Source organism: Lagopus leucura, unplaced genomic scaffold, assembly GCF_019238085.1.
Source record: "Lagopus leucura isolate 7727_CA_CO unplaced genomic scaffold, USGS_WTPT01 Super-Scaffold_100019, whole genome shotgun sequence".
Taxonomy (NCBI): domain Eukaryota; kingdom Metazoa; phylum Chordata; class Aves; order Galliformes; family Phasianidae; genus Lagopus; species Lagopus leucura.
The window spans coordinates 2,143,355-2,169,379 of NW_024962273.1; the positions used below are offsets into that span (position 1 = coordinate 2,143,355).

Genomic DNA, 26,025 nt, shown 5'->3' on the forward strand with positions numbered 1-26,025 from the left:
AACTCATCTCCCTGTGCTGCATCTGTTTTGCCCGTGATGGGAGTTGGTGAGGGATCTCCCTGTGCTCATCTCAACCCACAGGCCTTTATCTCTTGTATTTTCTCCCCCTGTGCTTTCGAAGCAGGGAAGTGAGAGAGTGGTGAGGTGGAGCTGAGCTGCCCATCAGCGTGAAATGGGAGGAAAGGAGCGAGCAGTGAGACAGGGGCAGGGGACAAAAAGCTGTCATCTTTAATTACCTACAGCACGGAGTAACATTAATTGATTGTGTGAGCAGAAGGTCAGAATTGCCATCTCTCTTAAAGGTCAAATGGAGCTGATGATACAGCATCCTTCACATGAAGAAGGCACACACTATCAATTTCTGTTCACACCCGGTTACAGTTGTGTTGTTCCTGTAAACAGTCCATCCTTACCTGTCCATGTGTATCTCCTGCAGATTTTCCAGCCTCAAACTTTAAAGCTAGACCAAAATCAGCAATGCAGGCTGTAAGGTTGTTTTTCAGCAGCACATTCTTGCTCTTGATGTCCCTTTCAAGTTAAAGAAAAGAATTAGAAATCCAGAACATGAAATATCATATGAAGTGATATATATATATCTACATACATAGTATTAAGAAATACCACACAGAACCACCACTTACAGCATGTTTCCATCTGAAGGCACTCAGTATTACTTACACATACACACAGAAGTGTGTAAGTTGTTTCAAAAGCTGTACTGTCAGTCATTTTATATACTGCATAGGATACTTCAGTGACTGCGTAAAAACAGTCACATTAATTGCAATCACCCCGCTGCCCTCTATAAAACATCAAGCTTTCTGCTTAGGCCGGGCAGATTTTCCTTATTAGGCTCCTGATATCTACAGAAGGAAGTTATCACAGTAATTTCTGAGTACTTTGTATCCATCCATATTTCACGTCCTTTGGCTCCAGGTTAAACATTAACCATCAGCTGCAAATCCCTCACAGCACCGTACCTGTGTGAGATGGCGGGTTTATGTCCATCCTTTAGCCCTGGAATATCCTCGTGGAGATAAGCCAAGCCTCGAGCCATGGTCTGAGCAATGTGACACAGCTCGTTCCAGGATACCACGTTAGCCTTGAGGAAGTCAGTTAATGAACCCTGTGTGGCAAAAAAAGAACAACGCTAAGATAAATTTCACTCCCATCAAGCCGTAAGGAAAACCTCTACATAGCCTGCATCCTAAAATACCATGCTATGCTTATCTGCCTTCCTGTTTTGTGATACATCGTATCATTGCACACACGTATCTACCGCCGGCTCAAACTACAACGAGAAATTAACCTTCACACCATCTTTGTGGATAGAATGGAGATGTGCCCATGTGTCACTTCGATAACCGGGCAGCAGAAGTCAACTCAAGTTCGTGGCACACATGCCAACAATCTGCACACAGCAGAAATAGGAGCTTACACAATTAAGTTCTTTACGAAGAAGACAACCCTGCTTTTTTAGGGCGGTTTATGGCCTTCCAGCCACAGGAAACTGCAGGTTAGATTCACCTTCAGGAATCTGCTCAACTGTGGACGTGCCCTCTGAGCCCTTTAACTGATGGTGTCTTTTCTCTTGGACTAATGACTGTGAATCCAACATCCAAGTACATATTCTGAATAGAGAGAGACTGTGAAGCAAAATCTAGTCAATAGAAAGCACTTCTCAAACTCACTTCCACTTCCCCCCACGTGCTCCTGGATTTACTATGGATTTACACTCCAGCTTGATATGTCACTGTGTCACATGGGAAAAGCCAACAGAAAAGGGAAGAAGGGACTGAATGCTGTCAAAGCATAGAAACTACATTTTAAAAATAGATGTATTTTTTGTATTTTCCAGAGTCATCTCAGATAAACTCTCGGACAAAACCAAAACGACAGCAGTATCCTTTCAGAAAGGCAGATCAGTTTGGTGTTACCCCACTGTCTGTGAAGGTCTGCAAGCAGTTGATAGTTTTAATCTTCTCAGCAATTAAAGAAGAGGCATGAATGGGACAAAAATGCCAGAACTGAAAACATTACAACACAATCTCCACGAGATGGAGTTCTACTTAATTCAGGCAAATTTAGATGAGGGCCATGCAAAACTAAACATGCTGTGAGAAGCACAAAGGCAGAACAGTTTTTTCTATGTTTTGTAAACCAGCTTCTTTACTAAGCACAGACTGACGACAACTGTATCAGCTAGCTGAGAAGAAACTGAAATCAATCCATATCCAGCAGAAGTTAACGGTAAGTGAAAGCTATTTACATTTTGTTCAACTACCTGAAGGTCGTATTTGCAACAAACCTTTTCGTGAAATGCTGTAATCAACCACAGATCCACATCAATGCTGGTGCCTCGTTTCTCTGCACCGATGAACTGTAAGATATTGTCGTGCTTCATTCCAGGTAGGCTGTAAATTTCATATTCGTTCTGCCACGACTGTTTGTCCTTTAAACAAGCAAAACCAACACCAAACACCAAGTTAATACCACAGTCAGAGGCCCTCTGTCAGACATCTCCTCCTGTAGTTCCCCATGCACTGCTAAGTGGTCTGTCATTATGATGAAAACCTGTTGGTTTTGTTTTATTTGTAATCAAATCAGGGTTTATTACCTATTGGAAAGAGTGGTAAAAGCACAGTGTACACTGTCAGCATTATGAGATTAATTACTTTGAAATGACAGATGTTTAGGTACAGTATTCAGTATTAAATATTTAGAAATGCTACTGGTTCTACATACTACTCAACATTTACAAGAACAGAAAAATGGTCTTTCTTCACATATATTACATGTTCAGCACAGTGGAAAAATGTCTGAAAAATTAAGTATGTTGTATCATCTGGAAACAACACCAGCTATCAGATACAGGAATCATGGAAACACAGAAAGCTGTAGATCTGGATTAGAGTCTGCACTCTGCAAGTCTTCACAAAGCTCCAGGTAGCAGCAGTGGCTGTTTGTAAGTGAGGTACCATCTACCCTGGTGTCACTGCATGTGACAGTCCTGGACTCTATGTAAATTTGCCCTTACTGTTGTGAGCACAACCTGTTTTAAACATGGCTTTCAGAGGGTACTTGCTGGGAAGTCAACAGTATTTCATTTAAGTGGAACAATCACCTCACAGGGTTGCATTGCAGAACATGTTTACTGGCTTACATTCACTCCAAGTACAACTTAATTAGATCTCAAGTGATGGAAAGATGTGAGAACAACAGCAAGCAGTATTTAAGTGTTCACGTTCAGGTATTTTTATTGTCTTTGCTTTAAGGCTGCACAGAATTCAGGTCTCGTTGATAAACACTTTCTGCATTTAATAAAACCCCACATGCTTTGGCTGAAGGTATTTCCCACACCTGAGAACATCTCTGCAATAACTAGACTTACCGTATGGGATGAAAGTTCTCTAAAACAACAGGTTCTCACTGTGACTAGAAAACACAGCTTGAAGTACAGTAAGTTGGCAGTGCAGGACACAAAGAACTTCTGCCTACCTGGATAGGGAATATTTTGACTGCAACATATTCATTCAGCAGCTGAGCTTTCCACACACACCCAAATCGCCCCCTGGCTTTGATCTCTAGCAACTGCAGTGGCTTCAAACCCATCAATGGTGAAGGCGGTGGTGGTCCAGGATCCTGAAATTAGGTAAACACCATTAATTAACGCTGCTATTACAATACGTGTGATCTAGAAAGGAAAGCCTTGTAAACTGAGACTGGGCAGCATATACCCAACCCTCCTGCAACAAATTCCCCCAAACAAATCAGAAACAAAACAGCAACTCTTCTCCACAGGAAGGAAAAAAAACAACCAAAAACAGACTGTGAGACATGCTCAGAACTATGTGCAAGCAACAGCATGACAACAGTTACAGTACACGTCTGTCTAACCAGGTATGAAAGCACAGCAAAAATTAAGGGATAAGGATAATTAAGTTACACTTGGTACCTTTTTAAGCGATGGAACTCAACCAAACAGCTTTGCTTTCCCTCACCCTGCCTTTACCACGCTCTCCTGAGCCCTGCTCCCACAGCCCCCCAGTGCTGGGGCACAAGGCTACAAAGCACAACCCTCCCCCATCAGTGATGGTTTCCTTCAGAAGCACTGAAGCATGCACCCAGTGCAGGACACGACACCCAGCACCCCCAGCCCCTCATGCTGGGGTGAGGAAGCACAGAACCAACGTTCCAGTGCTCTCCAGAATGGGATTCCAGAGAACACCTTGTTCTTTGTATCTCAACGTTTGCACCCTACTGATGGACTGAAACAGTACAACGCACCTCCTACTTAAAGCATACGCGTCACCTGAATGCAACAAGTACATTTTCAACTTCGCTGCCCCAGTGGTGCTCCCTCCTGGGCTGTCCTTTCCTTTCGTCCCACCATTCAAGGCAGCTTGTACACAATTTGTTTTCGTCCCCACCACCAACCACATGCGATGCCCCTGCCTCAAACAGCACTGCTCTACCCAGAGTTAGGGCCCTCCTGCCTGATATCTGCCTGCTGCAGAGTGGCTCTGGAGGAGGGCTTGTCAGCACTGCCACCAAGAGCAGCAGCCCCATCCTACCATTCTTCCCTCCCTCCTCAGTGGTGTTGCCATTGGTGATGGCACATGGGCAGACAGACAGTGGATGAACAGTGTTTGTGGCAGCACGGCTCAGCAGAGGCCTTACGTTACAGATGAAAGCAAGAACCTAGAAATGGAAGGCAGGTATTGCTTCTCAGTGACTCCTGCACTGCAGAATACCAAGTGTGCTCTTCAAATGCCCAAAATGTACAATTCCCTTCTGCTCCCCCCCCACCAACATCAAAATCCTCGTGCATGTTAAAGACATTTGCTGAACAACTGTGCTTTGAAGCACACTTCACTGCTGGGAGAATGGAGACGAGAGTTTCTCACCAATACATGTTCTGAGCAGTTTAAGCACAGTGATAAATAACCATACTCTCTTTCTTGCTAAGGAATAAATGCATCCTTTAAAAAAGGACTAGTTTCATCAATAGTTTCCTATCAATTCAAATAAATTAATCAGAAATTGGCACCTGTAGAAATATGATATTGAAATACAAACTGGAGAAGTTACAATACTGTCCTCTAAAAACTATGAAATGCTTTTGCCAACGCAATTGATAGATGCACAGATAAAGCTGTGATATCAACGTAGCTGGGTTCATTTTCTCTTGTGTTTATCTGGCTTGAAGTTCAAGAATTAAAACCTGCTTCTAACACAAGATAAAGTTCTTGTTCCTGGAGCTGCTGATACACAGCCATGCAAGTTTCCTCTACTGCGCTGCCCTTCATTTGGTGCCAAAGCCCTGTATGAATATTTCAGGCAGCAGGGAGCTCACTGTCCTCAAACTGAAGCAGTGACAAAAATGGCAAAAGCAGACGTGCAAAGCCAGAAAAGAGATGCCCAGATTTACTCACAAAAGCCTATTTTGAGTACTACAAAGCTGTTATTTTTAAGGCAGTGTGGCACCCAGAGATTGAAGGCCACGCCATCACACAACCTGTGTGACCAGGTTTCAACCTCGGGACTCACCTGAACTGAGAGAACCATCTGTGGGAATAAACCCAAACCTCCCTGGCCCCAGTGGCTTTCCTTTCTGCACCCCTTGTCCAAAGCAACCTGATGTATTTTGAAGCACGCCGCGTGAATATTCTTCCTTGATTGTGAAACAGAAAGAGCACTTGTGCCCCTCAAAGATCTGATGAGCACATCTGAACTGCAGCACCCATCACAAGAGAAGGCAGTCACCCCACGTCAAAACCAGCCAGCAAAAAGCACTGCTCCCTGCTTTCACTTGAACCCAGTGCAATCCTTTCCACATTCCCAAGCTCTGCATTTCCTACCAAGTCTGAGCATTTCAAAAATGTTCTCCCTCTGGGATCAAAGCTTTCTGCTCCTTGTGAAGAACTATCACAACCCTACACACAGAGCAGAACAAATCCTGATTTAAAATGAAAAGCAGAGCTGCCTTAACAGAAGCAGTTTTCAGGTTTCCTGAAGTGAGTGGGGAATGGTTCTGAAGATCAGCCAGAAGCACAACGACTGGGAAACTACAAATCCATGCCAAACACAACGAACTGGGTGGATTGTTTAAGGGCTGCCCCAACACCATCCATCAGCACGTCAGTGCCTCTCCTCACACAACAACTTAATCAGATGATTCCACATGTGTAACAGAGGGGGGAAAAAAAGGATCAATAACCCACATGTGGTTGTACAAAGATATTTCTCTCTTCTGACTCCAGAATAAACACAAGCTCTTAAACTTCAGAGCCCATGCACGTTCTCTGTGTTAACTTTAGCATTACTTCCCCTTGGTTACATTTACTCTACAGCTTATATTAGCATGTGGTCAACGAGTTCTCATTTCTCTCTTTCGAGTTCAGGTTTATTTTCAATCAGATATCACACGAAAACCCAAACAGAGTAAGAGTCAGAACTCAGGTTCTGTAATCTAGTCTGACTCTGTGACTTGCATCAAAATGTTATTAATATAAACAAGGTAGTAGCTTGTAGTCATAACACTTATTTTTCCCCAACTGGAATGAAGCCATATGAAGCAAAACAGTGCAAAGAACAGAATGATGATCCTTCACAGGTGTGAGATATTCAGAATATTTAGATAGCAACCTTCTATTTCCTTCTAAAGGATGCTCACAAGGCATTTCAGCTGTGAACATGAGACCTATGTAGAAAACATACAGACAACAAAAACGGAGCATTCAGACCACAGCTCAGATCCCGTTTGGTTTTTCAACCGAACAGTAATGAGAATGGTTCTAAATAAACAGTTCTCGGTTACTTGTAGTTTTTTAAATGAAGAACCATTCATTAAATGCAAGTAAAAATCACTTCTGGCCAACGATAAAGTCAAAGTGGAGACTGAATGGTGACAGAGCGCTTCTCTTCAGCTAACCTCTCTCCTCAAACCAAACCCCTCTGCTTCTCACACACGAGCCATGCCAGCTGATCACAGCAGGCAGCCCCAGCTGCAGGACTGCAGTGGACACCCAGTGCTGGGCAGGCCGTGCTGCTGCCCTGCAGTGAGGCAGAGGCTGCTCGCACCTCCTGCCCTCCCAGCACAGCCCCACACCTCTCACAGGGCTGCAGCAGGCTGGACGTGGCACTGGCTGCAGCGTTCCTGGTGCATTCCACACTGCTCCCTCAGATGTGCATCTCCATAGCCTGGGAAATCACAGCAGGCTTCAAGAAAGCCACGAGCAGCAGACTGAATCTCTGTTTTTCAACCCCGCATGCTTACAAATTTCTGGTCTAAAAATATGGAAAGAATGGAATTCGTACCAAAACAACTTCTTACAAGTCCACAGAAAGTTCCATAACCATGAACAAACATCAATGCATCTTACCTCAATCATTATATGAAAGGCGTGCTTGTTGAGGGGGAAAAAAACACAGGCAAAAGAAATTACTATTTACATCAAGAATGGGATGAGAAAACAGTTTATAAGAAAAGAGACAAAATAAATTGCTTGCAAATTAACAACAAAAATATTCATGGGGATAGCAACTTTCCTGTACTGGTAACAGAGCATTTAAAATGGAAAATAAAAACATCATTGATATGTCAGCAAAGAAAAAATGAGCAAAACCAAAGATTGTAATACAGACCATCAGCTGAATCGATCTCATAATTCAGAACAGAAGTGCCCATTATTGGTGCCTACACGAACGTTACCGCAGAACAGCGTACAAACACATGCAGAACATACTTACAAACACAAGTTATGCAACTCAGCTCGTTATGCTCCCAACTGCACAGTAGAGGGCACCGTTGCATTTCGTTTTTAAGCTAAGAGCCTACGCTGTAATTAGCATCTAGCTGTGGAAAATGGAAACTTTGAGATGTCCGAGTTACAACCAACGCTCGCTGACCAATAGGTCTTCACACACTGGATCTGTATCAGTAAGTTTATTCAGTAAATCCAAGTGGGACTGGGGCAAGTGAACCTGAAGATGCCACATCCCACACATATAAGGTACAATTATAATGTTTAAGACTGATTACAAACAAATCACGAGTTCACAGACCACTGGAGGAAACCTGTTACAAAAACAGAAGTCCAAGAGCTCTATTAGTGAAACTTAAAGCACATTTCAATGAGATGAGCTTGTTCACGCTGCTTCAAAGCAGGGAAGCTCAGAGCTGCCTTCATTACTCCCCCTCAGCTTTTGCCCCAGTCATTTTCTGTGTCCTTTACAGTTTGATCACAGTGCAACAGCATGACACCCAAGGCTTGAAGCTGCCACGTAGCAGCAGTCATCCCCTCCTTCTCCCTTTGCCTTTACATTCTTCAGATTCTACTGAGCTGGGGCCAACAACAGCCTTCCCTCAGCTCAAGAAGTGTCTAGCACACAGTTAGCATTATCTAAATAATTAATAATAGAAGGGCAGAAGCACTTCTTGAAGTCTAGATTAGCTGGGGTCTGATTTATAACTTGCTGTCATGTGGGTGGCAGGAACAGCCCTCCTGGGTCAGCCAGCACAGCCACAGGTGGCTGGAGCCCCTGAGCCCAGCACAGACCCCACAGCCCTTGTACAGCCTGCAGACACATCAGGCACTTCATCAGAGGGAGGAAACGCCATAAAGAGAACTAAAAAAACCTCTTCAACCAATTCTCTTTCGCTGACTGGTGGCCCCAGTACAACAGCAGCCATTCAGTGCATGCAGCTCAGACACTGCAGCACAAACTGCACAGCCCACGAGCACTGATGTTCCTGCTCCAAGCTGCCCATGTTCCCCTGCCTGAAACAACAGCCAAGCAAAATAACAACACTGCTCCATCTCTGAATCTGATAGGGAACAGCTTCTGCCCAGGCTGATAGCCACATCTATTATATGCTCACATTTCTATTGAAGCAGCAGATGAATAAACAAGCAGTGCTTGTGTGAAATACAATGTTGTTACTCAACAAATTTCGTTCCTCGGGCTCCAAAAGGAAGTTGTTTAAGAGTAATTTTTTGTGTCTGTTCGCTGCTACAGTCCTCCAGTTCCAAAGAATTATGTGAACTCTTCAGAGGTAAGTAAAAAGGCACAGGAATACAAAGTTTTTGCTCTTAGCACAGTGAGAAAATACACAGAAGGAATTCTGAAGCCCAATTCCAATGCCGACGTTGCTCCCTTAATGAGATCACCTCCCCCCCCAGACCCCAACACATCACACAAAGGACAACTTTCAAAGAGATTTATGCACACCACAGACGTTCTAATACTAAGACCACTGCCATTCAGATACAGACCACCAATTTTCATTAGATGTCCAAGTATCAGCAGGTTAAGCACTACCTGGCTACTACCAAAATGCAAATATACTCATTTCAGCAATTAATGCAACTCTTAGAAATAAAAGCTGGAAGCAATTGAGAGCCCCACAGAACAGCCACCATCCCCACAAACATAACTTTAGACTGGGAGTAGGGAAATGGCTGTGATATCTGTAACCACCTGGAAAAAAAACCCCAAGCAGTTTGTCTGAACTCCAGACACGTCACAAAAATCTGATTCCAAAATAAATGCACACCACCAATTCATTCCCTTGTTCCTAACTAGTGCCTTAACTATGGCATCTGCACCTTCACTTACAGTCCCTCAACCTCTTCAGAGAATGCAAAGTAAGAGGAATTGTTCTTGCATACCTGAGAGGTATCAGCCTAAAATACTCAGGAGAGCCTATCTAAGGACACACAGCACTGGACTTCGTGATGGAAAGTGACTAAAAAGCTCCCAAAGGCAGGTAGCTGATGGCACACCTGCCAGAAATGGCTGCTTCAGCCCTCCTGCGGTTGCTTCAGAGCACAGAGGCCATCTTTGATCATCTCTGACAAGTGTCCCTGAGCCAGGTATCCCAGCACCACGACCAAAGGATGGCATCAGAGCTTCCTCTTGTGTCACTCCAGCTATTGATCGGAATTAATTCTGGAAGGAATTCTCATTAGACCCGAAGGTACAAATGCCTCATGACAGAATATGAAGTCATGCAGTTTGGTTCTTCCTTTTTTAATACTAACATTGCCACTCATTTCACGTTAATGATTCATCAATGACCGGCAAGTACTCGACCTTCACTCCTTCCTAGCAAACCAAAGGCTCCAACCCAGCCTGTACCCACGATTCAAAAGAAGTTCTTCCCACGTCCATCCCCCAGCTTTATTTTGTTGAGCAATGCCTTCCATCTCCCACAGCTGCGTATTTTTCAAGTAGTCATAAACCTTCCTAAATCTGCAACGTGTTCTTGATAAAACATCTCTCCCTTTCTTATCCCTCATTTTTCAAGCGTTTTAATGGTTCTATTAAAATGGAACAACAGCAACAGAAGTGGCTGGAAGAGCAAAGTAGAAAAAAACTCAACACTTGATTTCATTTTATCATTCTTCAGCAGCCACCTGCAATTTTCTGAGCGTGGTAAAGGAACAGATTGTCCCAGAGATTCTAACAACACCAGGTAGGTTATTTGGCGTGCTCAAACTGAAGGAATAAAAACAGTAAGTGAAAATCTCCTCCAGTGCCAACCACAAAAATATTTACTCACTAGTACCCACACTCCCATGATTTTTTAAATAAATCATTTTCTTTCATTATTATTCATCCTTTGTTAAGTGGAACTGCTTTCAATTCTGACTTCTTACAGCTGAAACTGAAATAGCAAAATCATGATGTAGCTACATGGGCTTACTTGTACCTCAGCATCTTCAGGAAAAGCTGCACTGAAGGTGCTCTGATGGTGATAGGAGCAAGCCATCCAACACAGAGCACTTTCTGGGACTCAAAGCATCAAGACCAGAGCAGTATCTCTTTATATCTGATCCATGTGCTCCAATTAAGAGTAAATCTTGGTTTGTGCAACACAGGACTTTGGAAACAAGGCGTACCTTCCATATACGAGATGGAGCACTGAGGTTCATCCATATGGAGGAAGTAGTAAAAAAATGAATCATACAAGATTAATGTGCTCAGTATAGGTGAAAAGCTACACAAGGCAAGATGTACAAGGTAAAAAAAGCACGACCAAGCCTCTGTGAGAAGAGAAAGAAATGGTAGTTCTTAGGAATCAAGCTTGCTTTTAAGGATGCATATGGAAGCAAGTGGCTTTTATGTCACTGTTTAACACAGTGGCAGAGCTTAAACAGGATCTGTTCATTATGAGTTTTTGAATTTCCAGTCACACCAAACAGGTCCAGATCAGGGCTTTCTTCTGCTCAGCACTCAGACACATGCAGCATCTTTGACCCGAGCAACTCCAAATGTTTCAGAAGAAAGCACAAAAATAGGCTAAGAAAAATGACACTATGTGAATCTACAAAGCTTTTCCCAGCCCTCACAACAGATGACTCTTATTTTAAAAACAACACAAAACAAAAAAAGCAACTCTGTGATCCAGTAAGATATTCATAACTTGGGCCCTTAAAGTACATGAGGTTAATTTTTCTTTGCGCAGCATGGATGCAAAACGTTGGGAGCCACAGCTCTGCGAACTGATAAAAAACAGAAGTGTTACTTGTGTCAGTTATGCTATAAAATAGGTTGTGGTCCCATCCATCGGATGACAGAGTGGTAACACTGCAGTCACAATTAGCACTGAGTGACAACCCTGGCCCATGCTCAAGAGATGTAAGAAGATAAATGAGCATAGCAGATCAACTCCCTGCCATCCACGTTCACGTTTCTACCAGGAGAATCAGCAGGATGCTGCGGGGAAACCTGAAGTGCACCTAAACTGAGTGAGAGCTTCAGTCCACAAAGGCCACCGTGCTTCATTGCAGCATGCTCCGTGCTCAGGAGTGAAAGTTGGCTGAGCACGAGTAACTCTGAACAAAAACACACAGTTTCAAGTGTGTGGAACACTCAGCTGCCTTCCTGGTAAACTGATCAGGCATACGGGCTGTATGTTTGCTGCACGCTAAGTCCTAACGTAAATAGGATGAAAGAGCTCTGTCAAACTGTTTTACATAAACATGCATGTATTTTGCAAACCTGCATTTGCTAATAACTCACTACAGAATTTAAGGGGTGATAGATTTTGACAAAATTTGACAGTCAGCTTTAGCCAGACTGCAGACAGCAATGCACACAGTGCAACTGATGGTGGGGAGCAGAGACGAGATGCCTGCAGGGCAGGGGGGCAGTGGGACAGCAGGAGTGATCCAGAGCAGCTGCAGCCATCCAACTGAGACACAAAGCCTACCACTGCCATGTTAAAATCAGAATAACTACCTGGACATCCCAATGCAATCCACAGAGCTGTGGACTGAGGTCAGTGTGTGTCAGAACTGCCTGCCTGATGTGTTGTGATACACTTCTCTTTTCAAAAGAAAATGAAGTTGCTTGCATTTTCTTGGATGTCTGTCCTTTCTTTCATTTCCAAAATTCCTTCTAGCATATTTCTCCATCTTCTCTCTCTTCTTTTTCCTTTTAAATCTACCAAACAGTCCCTTTCCCTACAGCAGAATCACTGACTTTCTATTCACTTACTCTTTCTTTTCCTGATTCTTTCAACTTTTCTTATTCTCCAGTGTTTCCTCCTCTTGATTCTCTCATTTCTCATCCTCCCCCTTACTTTCTACAGACAGAAAGGTTCCTGCCAGGGCACACTGCTGCTCAGCACTCCCACTGCCATGCAGAACCTTTTCTTTTGTATCTCACACAGAAACTGATGTTTTCTACTGAATATCTGATATGCATCTAATTAAGCCATCCCACCGATTGCTACAGTAAGACTCAGAAGAATGCATTTGCCTATAGACTCTACTCATGCCCTACTTATTAAATATACTAATTAAATTATTTAAATATTTGTTTTATGGTTATAAAGCTACTAATACTGTTCCCTCTCTTCCTGTTTCCCCTGCTTCCCATTGAAATCAGCTGTAACCAAATTTTAAGTGGGAAACACTGCTCTGCTGTCTATGGGAGAATATTTCTCTCTCTTATTTCCATAATTTCATTTAGATTTTCAGGCAGAAGTCACTTTTCCTGACTTTCCACATCAAACCTTCATGCCTATTCAGCACAAGATAAGAAAATGTTATTACACCATAACTAGCTCATGCACCAACATATACTTATCCCAACAGATACAATCTAGGCATTAACGAACAGGTTATTACCCTATTTATTAAAAATTTATGACGTGTCCACTCCTGCACTGAGCATAAACCATGAAAAAAGAGCTACAATAAAAAGGAAGAAAATCAAAATTCAGGTATTTAACGTTTGCCTGCTTTGCTGACGCTGTCTGTAAGTCTAGAAGGGCAACTGATCATTCACACAACTGGGAAGTATGAAGTTAATCCTACAATGAAGACTGCTAAGATGACATAAAGAGCCAAACACAGAAAAATGGAAATGGATGCAACAGTTATGCTCGCAGATCTACATGAAGTTGGTTTGTTGCAGGAAATGCACTCTTTTCCCTCTGAACTATGCTCTTACCCTTTGGCATGTAGTTATGTCCGCTGCCTCCTCCTAAGCTTTTCTTATCTGTTACCATGAAACTGAAACCAAAACAATTTGATTTCTCAACCACAGGTAATAGTACTTCATGGAGCACCCTGACGTCAAGCATCAACACAGAAAAAACCTCACAGTAGCTGGCAGTACAGGGTAAATGCATGCAACCCTTTTAAAACACAATCCTACCAAAAATGGCAAATGTTTTACCTTCAGATAACCATCAACTGAATTGTCACTGCATGAGAGGTGAGCTATTGTAGCTGAGCAGTCACTGCACTGGCTTAGGGAGCTTCAGTTCAAACCTGACTCCAAAATCTCAGGTGTGGGACCTCTCTTACTTCAGTTCTGAGGATTTTGTTGTCTCAGCCTCATTCCTGAATGACCTTCTAATCTCACTTGAATCTCCGGACACAACTGAATAGAAGGAACCCTACTACATACTATCAGTTACATCCACAGGATCAGCTGGAGCCTGACAACAGCAGAAACTATGCACACACAGCTGTAGAAGTTGGTTTTGATGCCATGGAGCCAGTTTACATTTCAATTTTTAGGACAACCATCTCAAAATATTTCCCAGGTAGAAGAGAATGTGATAAAACTGAGACATAATAAAACAAGATGTAACATTTGCATGAAGAAATAAGAGGAAAAAGATGACAGGAAGAACAGAAGCCACAAGATGAGCTCAGCCCTTGGACTATGTCTCAACTATATATATTCTTTATCTTCCCTTTAACTGATACCTGTAGTTCAGTAGTTCAGTTCCATGCTTTTTTTCTTTAATAGCTATGCTTTTCCTGCTTCTATTTCCCATTTGCTGCAAATTGCCATTATGAATTAGCCTCTCTCCTTCATTTTTCTTGTAAGCTAAGCATCACAAAAGGCTCAGGAGCACATGAGAGCACCTGCACACAACATGCACACAAGCAGTGGGATGTATGAAATTCCCTCACCTCTCAGCAACGTTAAGCTGGAACTTCCGTGCTGTTTAGTTCCACACAGCCCCAAAACAGTTTTTTAAATAGATCCTCACTCATGCATCAAATATCAATTAAAATACACAAAGCTATGAAAGTAGAAGCTGAATTATTTGCTTTTGCTGATACCAAGCACTGACACCTTCAAATCAGCAATGCAGCAGGAGACCTCAGCCATGCAACAGATGCCCATTTCGTTCTCCTCTTTGCTGCAGACATGTTTGTTGTTTTCACTTTACCTTTCAAAAAAGAAAAATGAATGCAGCAACTTACCTGGGTTGGAACAAGTACTGGAGGATATGCTAGCTTGTGATGTCTGTACATCCAAAATGAAAAGAGCACAATCACTGCAATTCCCATTATAGGCACCAATGAATAAAGCAAGGTGTTGAATAGAGGTGGCTTCGGTGTGACTGGATTGGAAGTTGCTAAAGAGAATAAAAAACCAAAGAGTACATAACTCATAACTGCTGGAAAAATCTATCATCCTGACCTAAGCTTCATGCAATCAGTACAACAGGCTAACAACACTTGACTGAGTAGCATACTCTAATAATCAAACAGCTGTGTACTTGAAAGGCAGCATTTCAGAAGATGTGAAGATAACCCAGGTCTCTAGACTCACATGCCAGCGTGCCCAACTGCTTTGTGCTTCTGTGCTTGCTCTATCTACACTGTGTAAGAGATGTTTTTATTTTAAAAGATTGCAAGAATGCATCACTACACGAAGGAAAAAAAAAGAATCAATACAGAGGCTTCATCTTCAGAATGTAAACAGTAAGGTATCATTAGTAAGTAGTGCTGGCCAGAAATAATCTGCCAACGTATTGAGCCTCTGCTCATCTGCTGAAAGTAAAAATCCTTTAGCTGAAGACACTTATCTAAGCATCTCAGGGAGAACTCCAGAGGAGCTTCTGGAGCAGAACAGAGCAAAGAAGAATGCCCATTACTGCATTAGCAATACCACCAACAAAACTGAAGGAGCATCTCTTGGGTCACCAAAGAGCACTTCAATCTCACAGAAGCATTATTTAATATCACAACTTTCTCTGGCTATGGGTGCACAAGATCTACTGTTTTCAACTCACTTATTAACACTGATAGCCTTCTAACAAAGATTATGAGATTCTTGACCAGAAGAAGATACTCAAGAATAACCCAGAGATCTTCTAGTTGTTCTCTTAGAACAGTTTAAGGGTGGCTACCTGATGTGCTCTGATGTAACTTAGGAAGAAATCCTTCTGAAATTTGTAAAGGTTACTGTGTCAGTCAGTTTAAAGAAACACTGCAAACATCTTTTCATGAAGAAGAACATTCCTAGGCTGACACGTGCATATGTAGATGATACTGATTACAGCCTAATAAATGCTTACCTGTACAATTAAGGTAAGAGCCAGTATATTAGAACAGCTAATTATTTCACATTATGTTTTCTTCTCACCTTTAGAAAAGAGCTGAGTGCATTTTATGAATTTGAATTTATATCTCTTTTAGTAGCTTTTAAAATTGAAGAAAAAAACTGGTAACTTTCTAGGTTCGTTATATGAATGCACAGAGCTCTCTACCATTTGGGAATCAAAACCCTTCTGGCAGAAAAAACTGACTGTAACACTTTGGAAAGCCTCATCTCCTGAACACACACAATATCAGACATTTCTGAACTCTCCTATGCAGTTGCTTCATCAGTGTGTTAAGACCAACTTACGCTGTGTGACCTCCATCTCTGGAAAATAGAAGAAGCGTTCATTGCACATGTTGCCTTCACAACAACAGAAGAACACTTCAGGGCTGTCTTTTTTCTCTATGCAATCATTCCTATAAAAGATAATAACAAAAAAAGCCTTATTAATCTTATGCTGTCTATTTTGCTGAAAAGAAAACGTTTGGTAATACTTAAAACTTCAAGGGAGCTTCAGTGAGTTACCCAGAATAGCTCACTACTCAAACAGCAGTGAAATGAGAGGAAGACTTATTATTTTATATTGCAATAATTAAATATCATTAATACCAAACCTGGAAGAGAATGTTTTGCCATTTCTAACACAAAATTTGAGGAGAGCTGGCAGAAGTACTGAAGATCAGTTCAGGATGCTTGTTTACATGTGCAAAACAAACGAGCAAATGGGGAGCACTTATCTCCACTGTTTGCAACCCTGTTCTGTGACACTGTGAGTTAAGAAGTAGAATTATTTTACTGCATTTTTAGAAAACATTGAGATTCTATGAGTTCTCCTTCACGCATGCATTGCATGTAGGAAAAAGGTTTATTTCAGGCAGAGGCTTAAAAGCAGGCCAGGATTTCTTTTAACTAACGAGCTCAAACGACTCAAGTAAGGAGGCAAAAACAGGAGTAACGCAGAAGGCAACAACTTGACAGCAGACAGTGAGCATGAAGATCCTGCAGGAACAGCTGCAGACATTACATACTGCTAGACCTCTGCAAGAGTTCCAGGTTCATCCTCGAAAACCAGGTTATTTTACAGCTCTGGCTATTACAATTACACTGTGCTGAAATGTCCCTAACACATTCATTCTTTGATGTTCTTCATCTGCTGCTTCTTGGAGTTCATCAGCCTGTAACTCTGTTTAGTAAACTGCCAGAGATAAGATTGTGCTTAATGGATATTTTAGACCATCACAGCAGCATGCATTCTTTTGACAAGCTACAGTTACTGAGGGCGTAGACAAGCTTTTACTTCAACTGCTCCCCTCCTGCACTTTATCCTTTCTTCCAGTTTCTTTTCTTAGCTGCAAGGAGGACTTAGTGCTGAATTTTTTCAGACTGTTCAGTGATACAAGTTGCAGCAGTGGGATGCTAATGGTACAGAACCTAATTCTACTTCCAATTTGAGACATTCTATTTCCATCCTAAAAGTTCAAAATCTAGCAGAAATAAAATCAGTCCAAAATGTAAATATTTCCACTTCTTCTGCAAACACACAACTAAGAAGAGGTTAAAAAGAAATCCAAGTGCTTTCCCATCCTGGCTTACTGTTACTACATACTAGTAGCAATAAATAAGGTTTCTTCAGAAATTGCCCTCTGTCTTCCAGCACAGCAGGGTTTCAACCATGCTGTGTAAGCAACCTTGCAGATGCTTTGCTTCTTCTCTGAGAAACAAAAAGTCAGGAGTACTGTTCAACTTACCTTTAAGCTATCAGTTAAAGGAAGAAACATCCCAGCATGGGGAAACTTTATTTGGTAGAAAACACTACAATGATTCCTTCTACTCATTCAACAAACACAACAGGAAAGCTTTCTAGAATATTGCCAAAAATAATTTCCAAATTCATTTTCATACAGATATTTCACGCTTTTATTATTTTTAATTATTTCCCTTTCCAAATAGCAACTGTTTTGGGTAAATAACAGTTTGTACAGTACTTCGAAGACCTACAGCATTATTTCCTAAAAGATGCAATGCTATTTCTTAAAAGAGTCACGACCTTTATTCAGCCAGTAACGAACAAAGCACAAGTCCTGCTGTTAATGCTCACGGGTACTTGCTACACCATCTGTTACACTAAAATGAATGGAATTTAAAGATACTCAGTGTCTCCCAGGACTGCTAGTGAGGCGAGCTTTTCAGCCAACAGGCAAAATGCTTTCAGATTTAAGGAAAGCACAGACACCAAGTATTGACCATCCTGCTCCAAAGACTTCGGAGAGGTGAACCATAAAATTCCCAATTCTGTTTTCAGTAACTCTATTTGCACTGTTTGACAGTAAGTTGCTAGAAAAAAAAAGTCTATAGGCCTAAATATGTAAAAATTACAAGTTTTAGTACACAGTAACTGAATGAGAGAGAGCAGCACACGCTATTCTGTAAGTAACAAACTTACTCAGGTGAAGTTGGGTCCATACAGTTAAGTAAGGAAAAAAATCCCACGTGTTTGGACAAAAGCACAAGTGCAATTATTTGCAGGCTACCATACAGATCTTTTGTCTCAGTTACCAATTGCAGAAGAGAGGTTGTAATAATTACAGACAAGCAATATAGCATAAACTCACAAATAAAGCTTACAAGAAAACTTACCTGTCATAACAGTTGATGTCATCCAGCCAGCAACCTTGTTTCACGATTTCAATTGATCCAGAAATATTCTTCCATGTAGCAAAACAGTGCCGCCTTTTATCTTTATCTCCATAACAGGGTTCAATGCCACTGCGATTTGTTTTATCTTTCTCCCAATTAGCGTTGTAGTAGATGCACTCCTGTGTTTCTGATCTGCCAAGAATGGCACCTTCAAGGTAAGAAAAGCACACCACGGTTAGCAGTACTCTGAAGAACAAGCTGCACACCAACAGTCAAACCCAGGGCGTACCGACACATCACACAATGCTTGCATCAGTGCAGTTTCTACCCTTTCCCCTTCGCCCTCTTTGTTTTTTAACCAAAGAAAGCACTGAAAGCTTGCACGCATTCCAAGTCAGTTTTGAAACCTAAACCACAGCCCTTCCGTTAACTCAAATGCCAGCTTGGACACCTTATCAAGATTTGAAGAAACAAAGCACAAGTTATGGCAGTATTTTACCCTGAACAGCAAGAGAACAGGAATCTTAAGATACTGAACATTAGAAGTTGAGTTGGTTTAGCCAAAGAATATTAGCGAGCAGAATTTGCCAAAAAGCTTGTCCCCCGCTCTTATGTTGCTACACTTGCCCAAAAATCTGCTTGTAAATTTCAGAAACCTAAACTCAACTGATCATTTCATGGTTTGGGTGCATCAAAACCGCAATGCCAAAGCAGCATCTCTTCAGCCACTCCGATTTACAAAGCACAGAGGCAACTGTGTCCAACAGGTGTAAGGCAATGGCCCCTCGCCTCCAAGGGCACAGTGGATGCCCTGCTGCGGTCCCACCTCGAGAACCAGCTGCAAGATGACAGCCACTGGAGCTTTGCCACATCTCCACAGCCCAGTGCCCAACTTCCCTTGAGCCCAGGGCCAGCCACAAAGGCTGCTTGCAGGCTCCAGACATGAGAGCCAAGCAGTGCTCGGAGGCCAGGGCACTGAGCAGTCTGTACTGAACAAGCTGGTGCACTGTATCCAACTAGCAGCCCTGCTACGCTGCCTAGTTGTTACGTGGTTATTTCTTTCCTGCCATATTGCTATTCTTAAAAACAAAACTTCCAGCAATGCTGATTTGTCTTTAAATTGCTAGCATGAATGATCCATCAATGCCTACCAACAGCCAACACAAAAATCAACCTGCATTATCAGAATGAAGCACTGCATTGGGAGCTAACTTGAGAGTTGTGATGTGATGGGAAGTATCGATCTGGATTCTGCAAATCTGGGCTGTTAGGACCATTCCTCAAACCCAGATAGCAGAGCTCATAGTTCTCAGTTTCAAGAACATTTCCAGTGGATACTGTGAGGAATGGTTTGCACGCATCCAAGAGCATGATGCACTTAGCAGAGGGAAAGAACACCTGGCTTTTCCTTCTGTTTTTGTCTTGCAAACACTGCCAAGAAGGTGTCATCAATATTCATCCAAGCTTCATCATTTAATATATTAAAAAAGCATGGAAAAACAGAAGGATATAGAAGAAAACTAGGATTGGTCGGAAGTAGGACAACACACGTTCAGTCTGCCTGCGCACCAAGCCGATGGATTGAAGACACAGTACTGAAGGTGAGATGTTAACAAGAAAATGTTTTCAGTAACAGTGCCAGTCAGGCTCCCATCTATTTCTTTGTATCACTCAGTACCTAACATATCTTTATGATCTGGATACACTAATCATGCTGTACTCATAGCCATGCTCCTTTCCCCTGTACTAGCAGATCCCGTACAGCCATCAGCAGGGCAGCTCCAGCCCTGAGCTGTGGGACCAAACCCTTGGCTTCCAGGCACTCAACAGCACCCCAAGGGGTGGGGGTGGATGGCACACTGCTGGAGGCACCCATCGAGCTAGCAGGAATGGAAATGTGAGCGAGCACAGCCTGCTGTACGGGCACCAAAAGACCCCATCTCCCAGGGCAGCAGCGACTGCTTCCTGCTGAGCTGCAGCAGCACCCTCAGAACACAGCAGTGGGCATCAGAGCAGGCTGACAATGTTGGCCACTCTGCATTGCCACTTCCAGAAACTTTTGACTTTGACGCATTCCCAAAATAGGCAGAGGATGCTGCTCATGCTTCTTGGGAAAGAGCCTGGATGTTCAACGGGAGAGACGCGCTAGCCAGCTGGTAACACTGTGAGATGCAGCATGTTAACTATTACATTCTTTGTGTTGCAATGGCCTGACCTTTACAACTCCCAGCTATGGCAAGAAACAGATGAGGCAACAGATTGAACAATTTGGTTCTGTCAGTGCAATAAAGCAGAAGTCCTGGATGTACCTCATACGTGCCATTCCTTTTCTCCTGTTGCCAAGCCTTGCTTTGAAGGACCGCGGACAAGCTGAATTTGTGAAATTCTGAAACTACAATAAAATGAACTTTGCACAAATAGTTTTCTTACACACATCTTGTCTACACTCGGGTTTTCCTATTCGTCAATGCTGTGCATCAGCTCCATCTAACTGGGCTGTTGGCAAAGCACTGCTTTAGGGGCCCTGGAGCTGACCGGAGCACCTAGCTGTGATAATGCCTTCTCTGGCGGCTTCGAGGCCATTTGGGATACCTCTGGGCAGGCTGAAGTGACGTGCGGATGTACCAGGACAGTCCTGACGCAGCTTTCACAGTAGAGAAGCGGGACCAAGGTGAAAGCAAGGAGAGAGGAAACAGGGACATTGCACAAGGAAGCAGCCCTGAGCCTACTGCACAAAGAAAGCATCAGCCTGCAACCAGGCAGCCCCTTCCCAAAACTGCTGGAGGAATGCGGCAGCTGGAGCTCACAACAAACATACTTCTATTTGGGTTCCAATTTAGGCAGAAAATGCCTCTAATGAAACTCCTATTACCATTCTGAGTGCTGAACAATTGTTTTCTCCAGAAACTGTCAGGTCCTTGGGAAACCTATTACTGAATCTCAAAATGCAAAACGCTGCTGCTGAAAGGAGCCACGAGCAGAGCTCCAGGATAATCTTAAGAACTCATGCTCTTATGAACTGAAGGTCTGAAAGCTTGTGAGAAGAAAACCATGTTAAAAAAAAGGCAAGAATACACAGGTATATAACACAGTTTGGTTATCTGTGCTAACATGCTGAAACATTTAATTTATTCTGTGACACTGCAGGTTGCGTGCTGCTGTATCGCTAGGCATCTGTGTTCAAATGACAGCTGCAGTAGGAAAAAGAACCAACATATGCTAGTGAACTTCTGAACTGCTGTTAATACAGGATGCACTGTAATTGTCAGCAGAACAGAAAACAACTTTATCAGAGTTGTTAGGAGCAGTCTGGAAAACCTCACCTTTGGAGGGATTTAAAGGACTGGCTTCCATTTTTTTTAAGCAGGACCACATGAGTTCCTGGGAAAAAAAAGTCTTGCCTGTTTGTAGACAGAATTGTGCTCTTTTTCCATCCAGCATTTCTCTGAGATGCACTTACTTAGGCCCAAGATGCAAGAAAAGTGAAATGTGGAAGAGGATCCCATCTGTCTTTCCCAGCTGTACAACCCACCCCAACAAGTCCATCACACTTCAGGGGTGCTTGATGCTACTACAAACACAAGGACAGAAATGGTAAGGGTTTACAGGCAGGAATGCTCATAGGATAGGCAAGGACTTTCTTGGGGCTGTTCACTAGAAACTCTGCTATATGAAAAATGATAGGGTTAAGCTTGCTCTGGTACCATTCTACTTATTGCAGGAGGGTTATTTATGCTGTGTGATATTTGGGGTGCATCTGAACTCAGTGCGGGCAGGGAGATCCACAAATTCATAAGGAACAAACGTATTAGTATGTTGGATCAGCAGGAGCACCACATTACAATTCATTACAATATGTGAATCATAACACTGTTCTAGGCAAGTAAGAAGAAAGTCAGAAAATGTAGTATAGCTACAGACAGCACCTGAAAAGCTTCACTTACAGCACAGATACCTTTTTCAAGTCCTTATCCACATGTATTATTCTAGTTGTTTCCACAGTGATCTCATATACACCCTCTAGACCCACAAATATATCTGGGAACAGACTCCAAAAATACACAACAAAGGGGCAACTTTGATGTTTCCACAACCAGGAAGCAAGTTTTTATCTTTCTATATTTTTTTCTGATAACACCCAAGGGAATGTTTCTCAAAGGAAAAATAAAGAGTTTATTTGTAATCTAATAAAGCAATCTGAGTTATAACACAAAGGATCTGCTCTATCCTCTTTATGCATGATAAGATCCCTCAAAACATATTTTGTTGAGCTTTGGACAAGTGTTAGTCCTATTATCGCTGTTCTCAATGCTTTCAGGTCAGACAAGGACTGTAATTCCTCTAAACTGTGCCAAAGTACATTCATTAAATCCATACATGGCAGCAATTAACCTAAGCAGTGCAAGAATCAGGCAAAAGATAAACAAGTCAGTAAAGCAACAAATCACCTGACCTGCTGCCTTACAGAGGAGATGTTGTATCTTCTCAGATTAGAATTTCTCCTCAACCTTCTCCTTTTTAGCACAGTCTACCAAATCAGCATTGCAGACAATCAGAAGGTTACTGGGGAAGAATGCAGAGATACCACTGAAGTGCTCCATCCAAAGAGCTTTCAAGAGCCTTACTAAAGGATCTGAGGGCTCAATTCTTTTCCTAGGACAAAACTTAGGAAAAAAATAATGATGTTGCAACTGAGATTTACAGATACAAGCACAGAAGACAATTCTTATTCAGTTAGCTGCCATAATCACTCTGGATTATTTTATACTTTATATTAAAGAAGTAGAAGTTTGCAAAAGATGTGTTAATAGTGAGTGTGAATGCAGGCTCCACTACAGCTTCTGGAGCAAGGCAGCTCAACACTTGAATCAATGGAGAGCTTCTACAATGGAGAGCAGCACAAAGTAGTGGTGCTTCTTACTTCAGGAACAAAGGGCTGGCACCACGCATGGTGCTCCATTTCTCTCCTCACTGGCACGGATGCAAAGGCTGCAGCTCTGGTGCTGGAGGTGCAGCCGGCCCACTCAGCAGCATTGCTCTGCCATGAAGCAGTCGGTGCACGATGCCTCAGCATGAGGTGAGTTGCAGCAGAACCACGTGCTGCAGGAAGGCTGCATGGCTCCAGCATGTCGTCATTTCTCTGCAGGGTGCAAGCAATGGGCCAAAACACCCTGGCATCTTGCTTTCATTAACACTTATATTCTGCAGTTAAGTTCCACTCAACATTTCAAGGCACAGCAATGATGCTGTTCCAGTAAGAAAGATTTGGCAGACTTAAGTATCGTGCAAAGCATACCAACTTTTGAATAGAAACACCACTTCAGGCTACGCAGCGAGCACTATCGTGAGTACTACTGAAGACATGTAACGAGGCAAAATTAGATACAGTCACATGAAAGAACTAAAAGCTTGGAATCCAAAGAGATGACCTTAAAACACACTGAACACGTGAGTGAGAAGAAATGCTTTACTTGCCAGGCATCAGTATGCAAAAGTGGCCACTTGACCTTTCAAGTTCAAGCCTCAGTGACTAGCCACCTTGAAGAAGCTCTGCAGCCACAGCTGTGCACTCACCCTGCTGACTTCTCCCAGAGAACCTTTTGGAGAGCCTATTAACCTTTCAGTTAATTTAAACAAAGAGCTATGGTTTTCAGAGACCCCAGATGTCAGAAAGGCGGCAGAACTAATGGAATGCCTGAGGAGGGAAGCTACAGTTCAAGGAAAAAGGCCCACATGAAGGTGAAGAATCTGGGACTTGGATTGCCGGTTTGAGGAGCCCACATCTGAAGTAAAGGCTCCGTGGGAGTGGTTAAGAAAGATGGGATTAAAGAATGGCAATTGCGATAACACAAAGCACACTCATATTGGCGACTGCAGGGGTACAACAGCGGTATCTGAAGCTCTCTGAACTCTTAATCGAGAAACAAAAAAGCCGACAATACTTTTGCAGGATGCTTCCCTCCCAGTCGCCCCTCCCTTCCACTTGAAGAGGAAAAAAGAAAGCTTGTGGTGTCCTGCTCAGGCAGCATCAGCATTGCTTAGGGAGAACTTGTGCCAGCAATGGCCATTGGAGAGAACCAACTGATATCTATGGCACCAACCAGCTTTGCCCAAAACGAAGGTTGCCAACCTCTGTGAATCTCCAGAAATTTCAAGCACAGAGAAGTGCTATTTTTCACGCTTCTTGACTTCAAGGGAGCACAGTAAAACACGGGCTGATGTTTTCAAGTTCAAACACACCACTCCTGTCACTGCAAAGGTGCAAGCAGCACAAAACAGGAAAGTCTCTCATCTACTGTCTAACAATTTTGTAAGGGAAAAAAGGTTGACAGATTCTATAAGCAGCTTGGTTTTTCGAAGTACAGCTTAGGGACTACGCTCACCTCATCCAGACATTAACTTTTTTCTCCCTCTGAACAACACAAAGGTTATTATAAGCTGATAAAAATGTACCCCCAAAAAACGACGTTGGGCACAGCACTCACAGAAGTTCAAATTCAACAAGACTCAGAGGCTGAAGAACACCAAGGAAAGGCAGATCAGGCATCAACACAGAAACACACAGAGAAGGTTTCCTTTTGGGATTACCCTCCTCTCCTTGGCACAAACCCTGAAGCAGACATACACACGATAAGTCACTAGAAAATAATCACTCACAGTAGCTGACCTCAAAGGAAAAGCTGTTTTGGCTCAGCCAAGATTTAAAAAGGAAGTGAGAAAAAGGAACAAACCACAGATAAAAGGGGCAAGGCTTGGCTTATGGGGTTCCTTCCCACTGCTCCTCCCAAAATACAGGCACTTGGTACTGCATGTAGGTTTGAATGTAGAAACATAATTCAAATAAAACGTTTGGTAGTATTTGAGACTAAAGAAGCCCCAACCTGGGGCTCTGCTGTGTCCTGTTTGGTGGCACCATCTATGAGTATCTGGCTGAGCTCAGACGAGGCAGCTATGGATGCTTTCCCATGGGGGTACAAGCTTGTCAGCCATTTCCACACAGAGCCTTACAATGCTGCTGCTTGAATTAAAAAGCAAAGCACTTTGCAGGCACCCTGCTCCTAGATAGAAGCCTAAACAGACCATCTAAGGACATCAGACCTCAAACAGGAAGGTATGACTGGCTCTGAAGGATGATTATCACGCTGTTGCTGGTAACCAGCAGAATTTCCATCTGAAGGCCTGACTGGGAGTTTCCCTGACACGTCCTCAGATACCTGTCCACACGGCCTGGTACTTGGAGCCTCAGAGCAAGGGGAAGCCTACAGCCTTGCTGCTGCTAAGGGCAGTCCCCAGGGGGGCCCTGCTGTGCTGTATGGGGCTGCCTCTCCTCTTCATTCATCCAATGCACCAGGCTCTCTTGGTTTTTCTTCTTACCCTTCCCTACCATGCTAGATTTTCCAGAGATAAACTAAGGGCCAGAGAAGATTCTGCTAACTATGAGGGAAAAAAAATCATCTTCAATTACATGCTATCTTGACAGCTGAGGGATATAAATGACTTTCTCCTTCTCTACAGACTGCA

At 42.8% G+C, this 26,025-nt stretch overlaps 1 protein-coding gene across 1 annotated transcript in view; it reads right to left on the reverse strand.

Moving 5' to 3' along the window:
• The window catches only part of ACVR2A (activin A receptor type 2A), a 57,136-nt gene that overhangs the window by 6,794 nt on the left and 24,317 nt on the right, over positions 1–26,025 (reverse strand). Inside the window, exons 2-8 of the mRNA XM_042878032.1 lie at positions 18,505–18,712; positions 16,174–16,283; positions 14,742–14,896; positions 3,499–3,642; positions 2,309–2,452; positions 981–1,126; positions 414–528 (exon numbers count right to left, since the gene is read on the reverse strand). Of these exons, the coding sequence (XP_042733966.1) occupies positions 414–528; positions 981–1,126; positions 2,309–2,452; positions 3,499–3,642; positions 14,742–14,896; positions 16,174–16,283; positions 18,505–18,712 (1,022 nt within the window). The remainder of the gene's footprint in view (positions 1–413; positions 529–980; positions 1,127–2,308; positions 2,453–3,498; positions 3,643–14,741; positions 14,897–16,173; positions 16,284–18,504; positions 18,713–26,025) is intronic.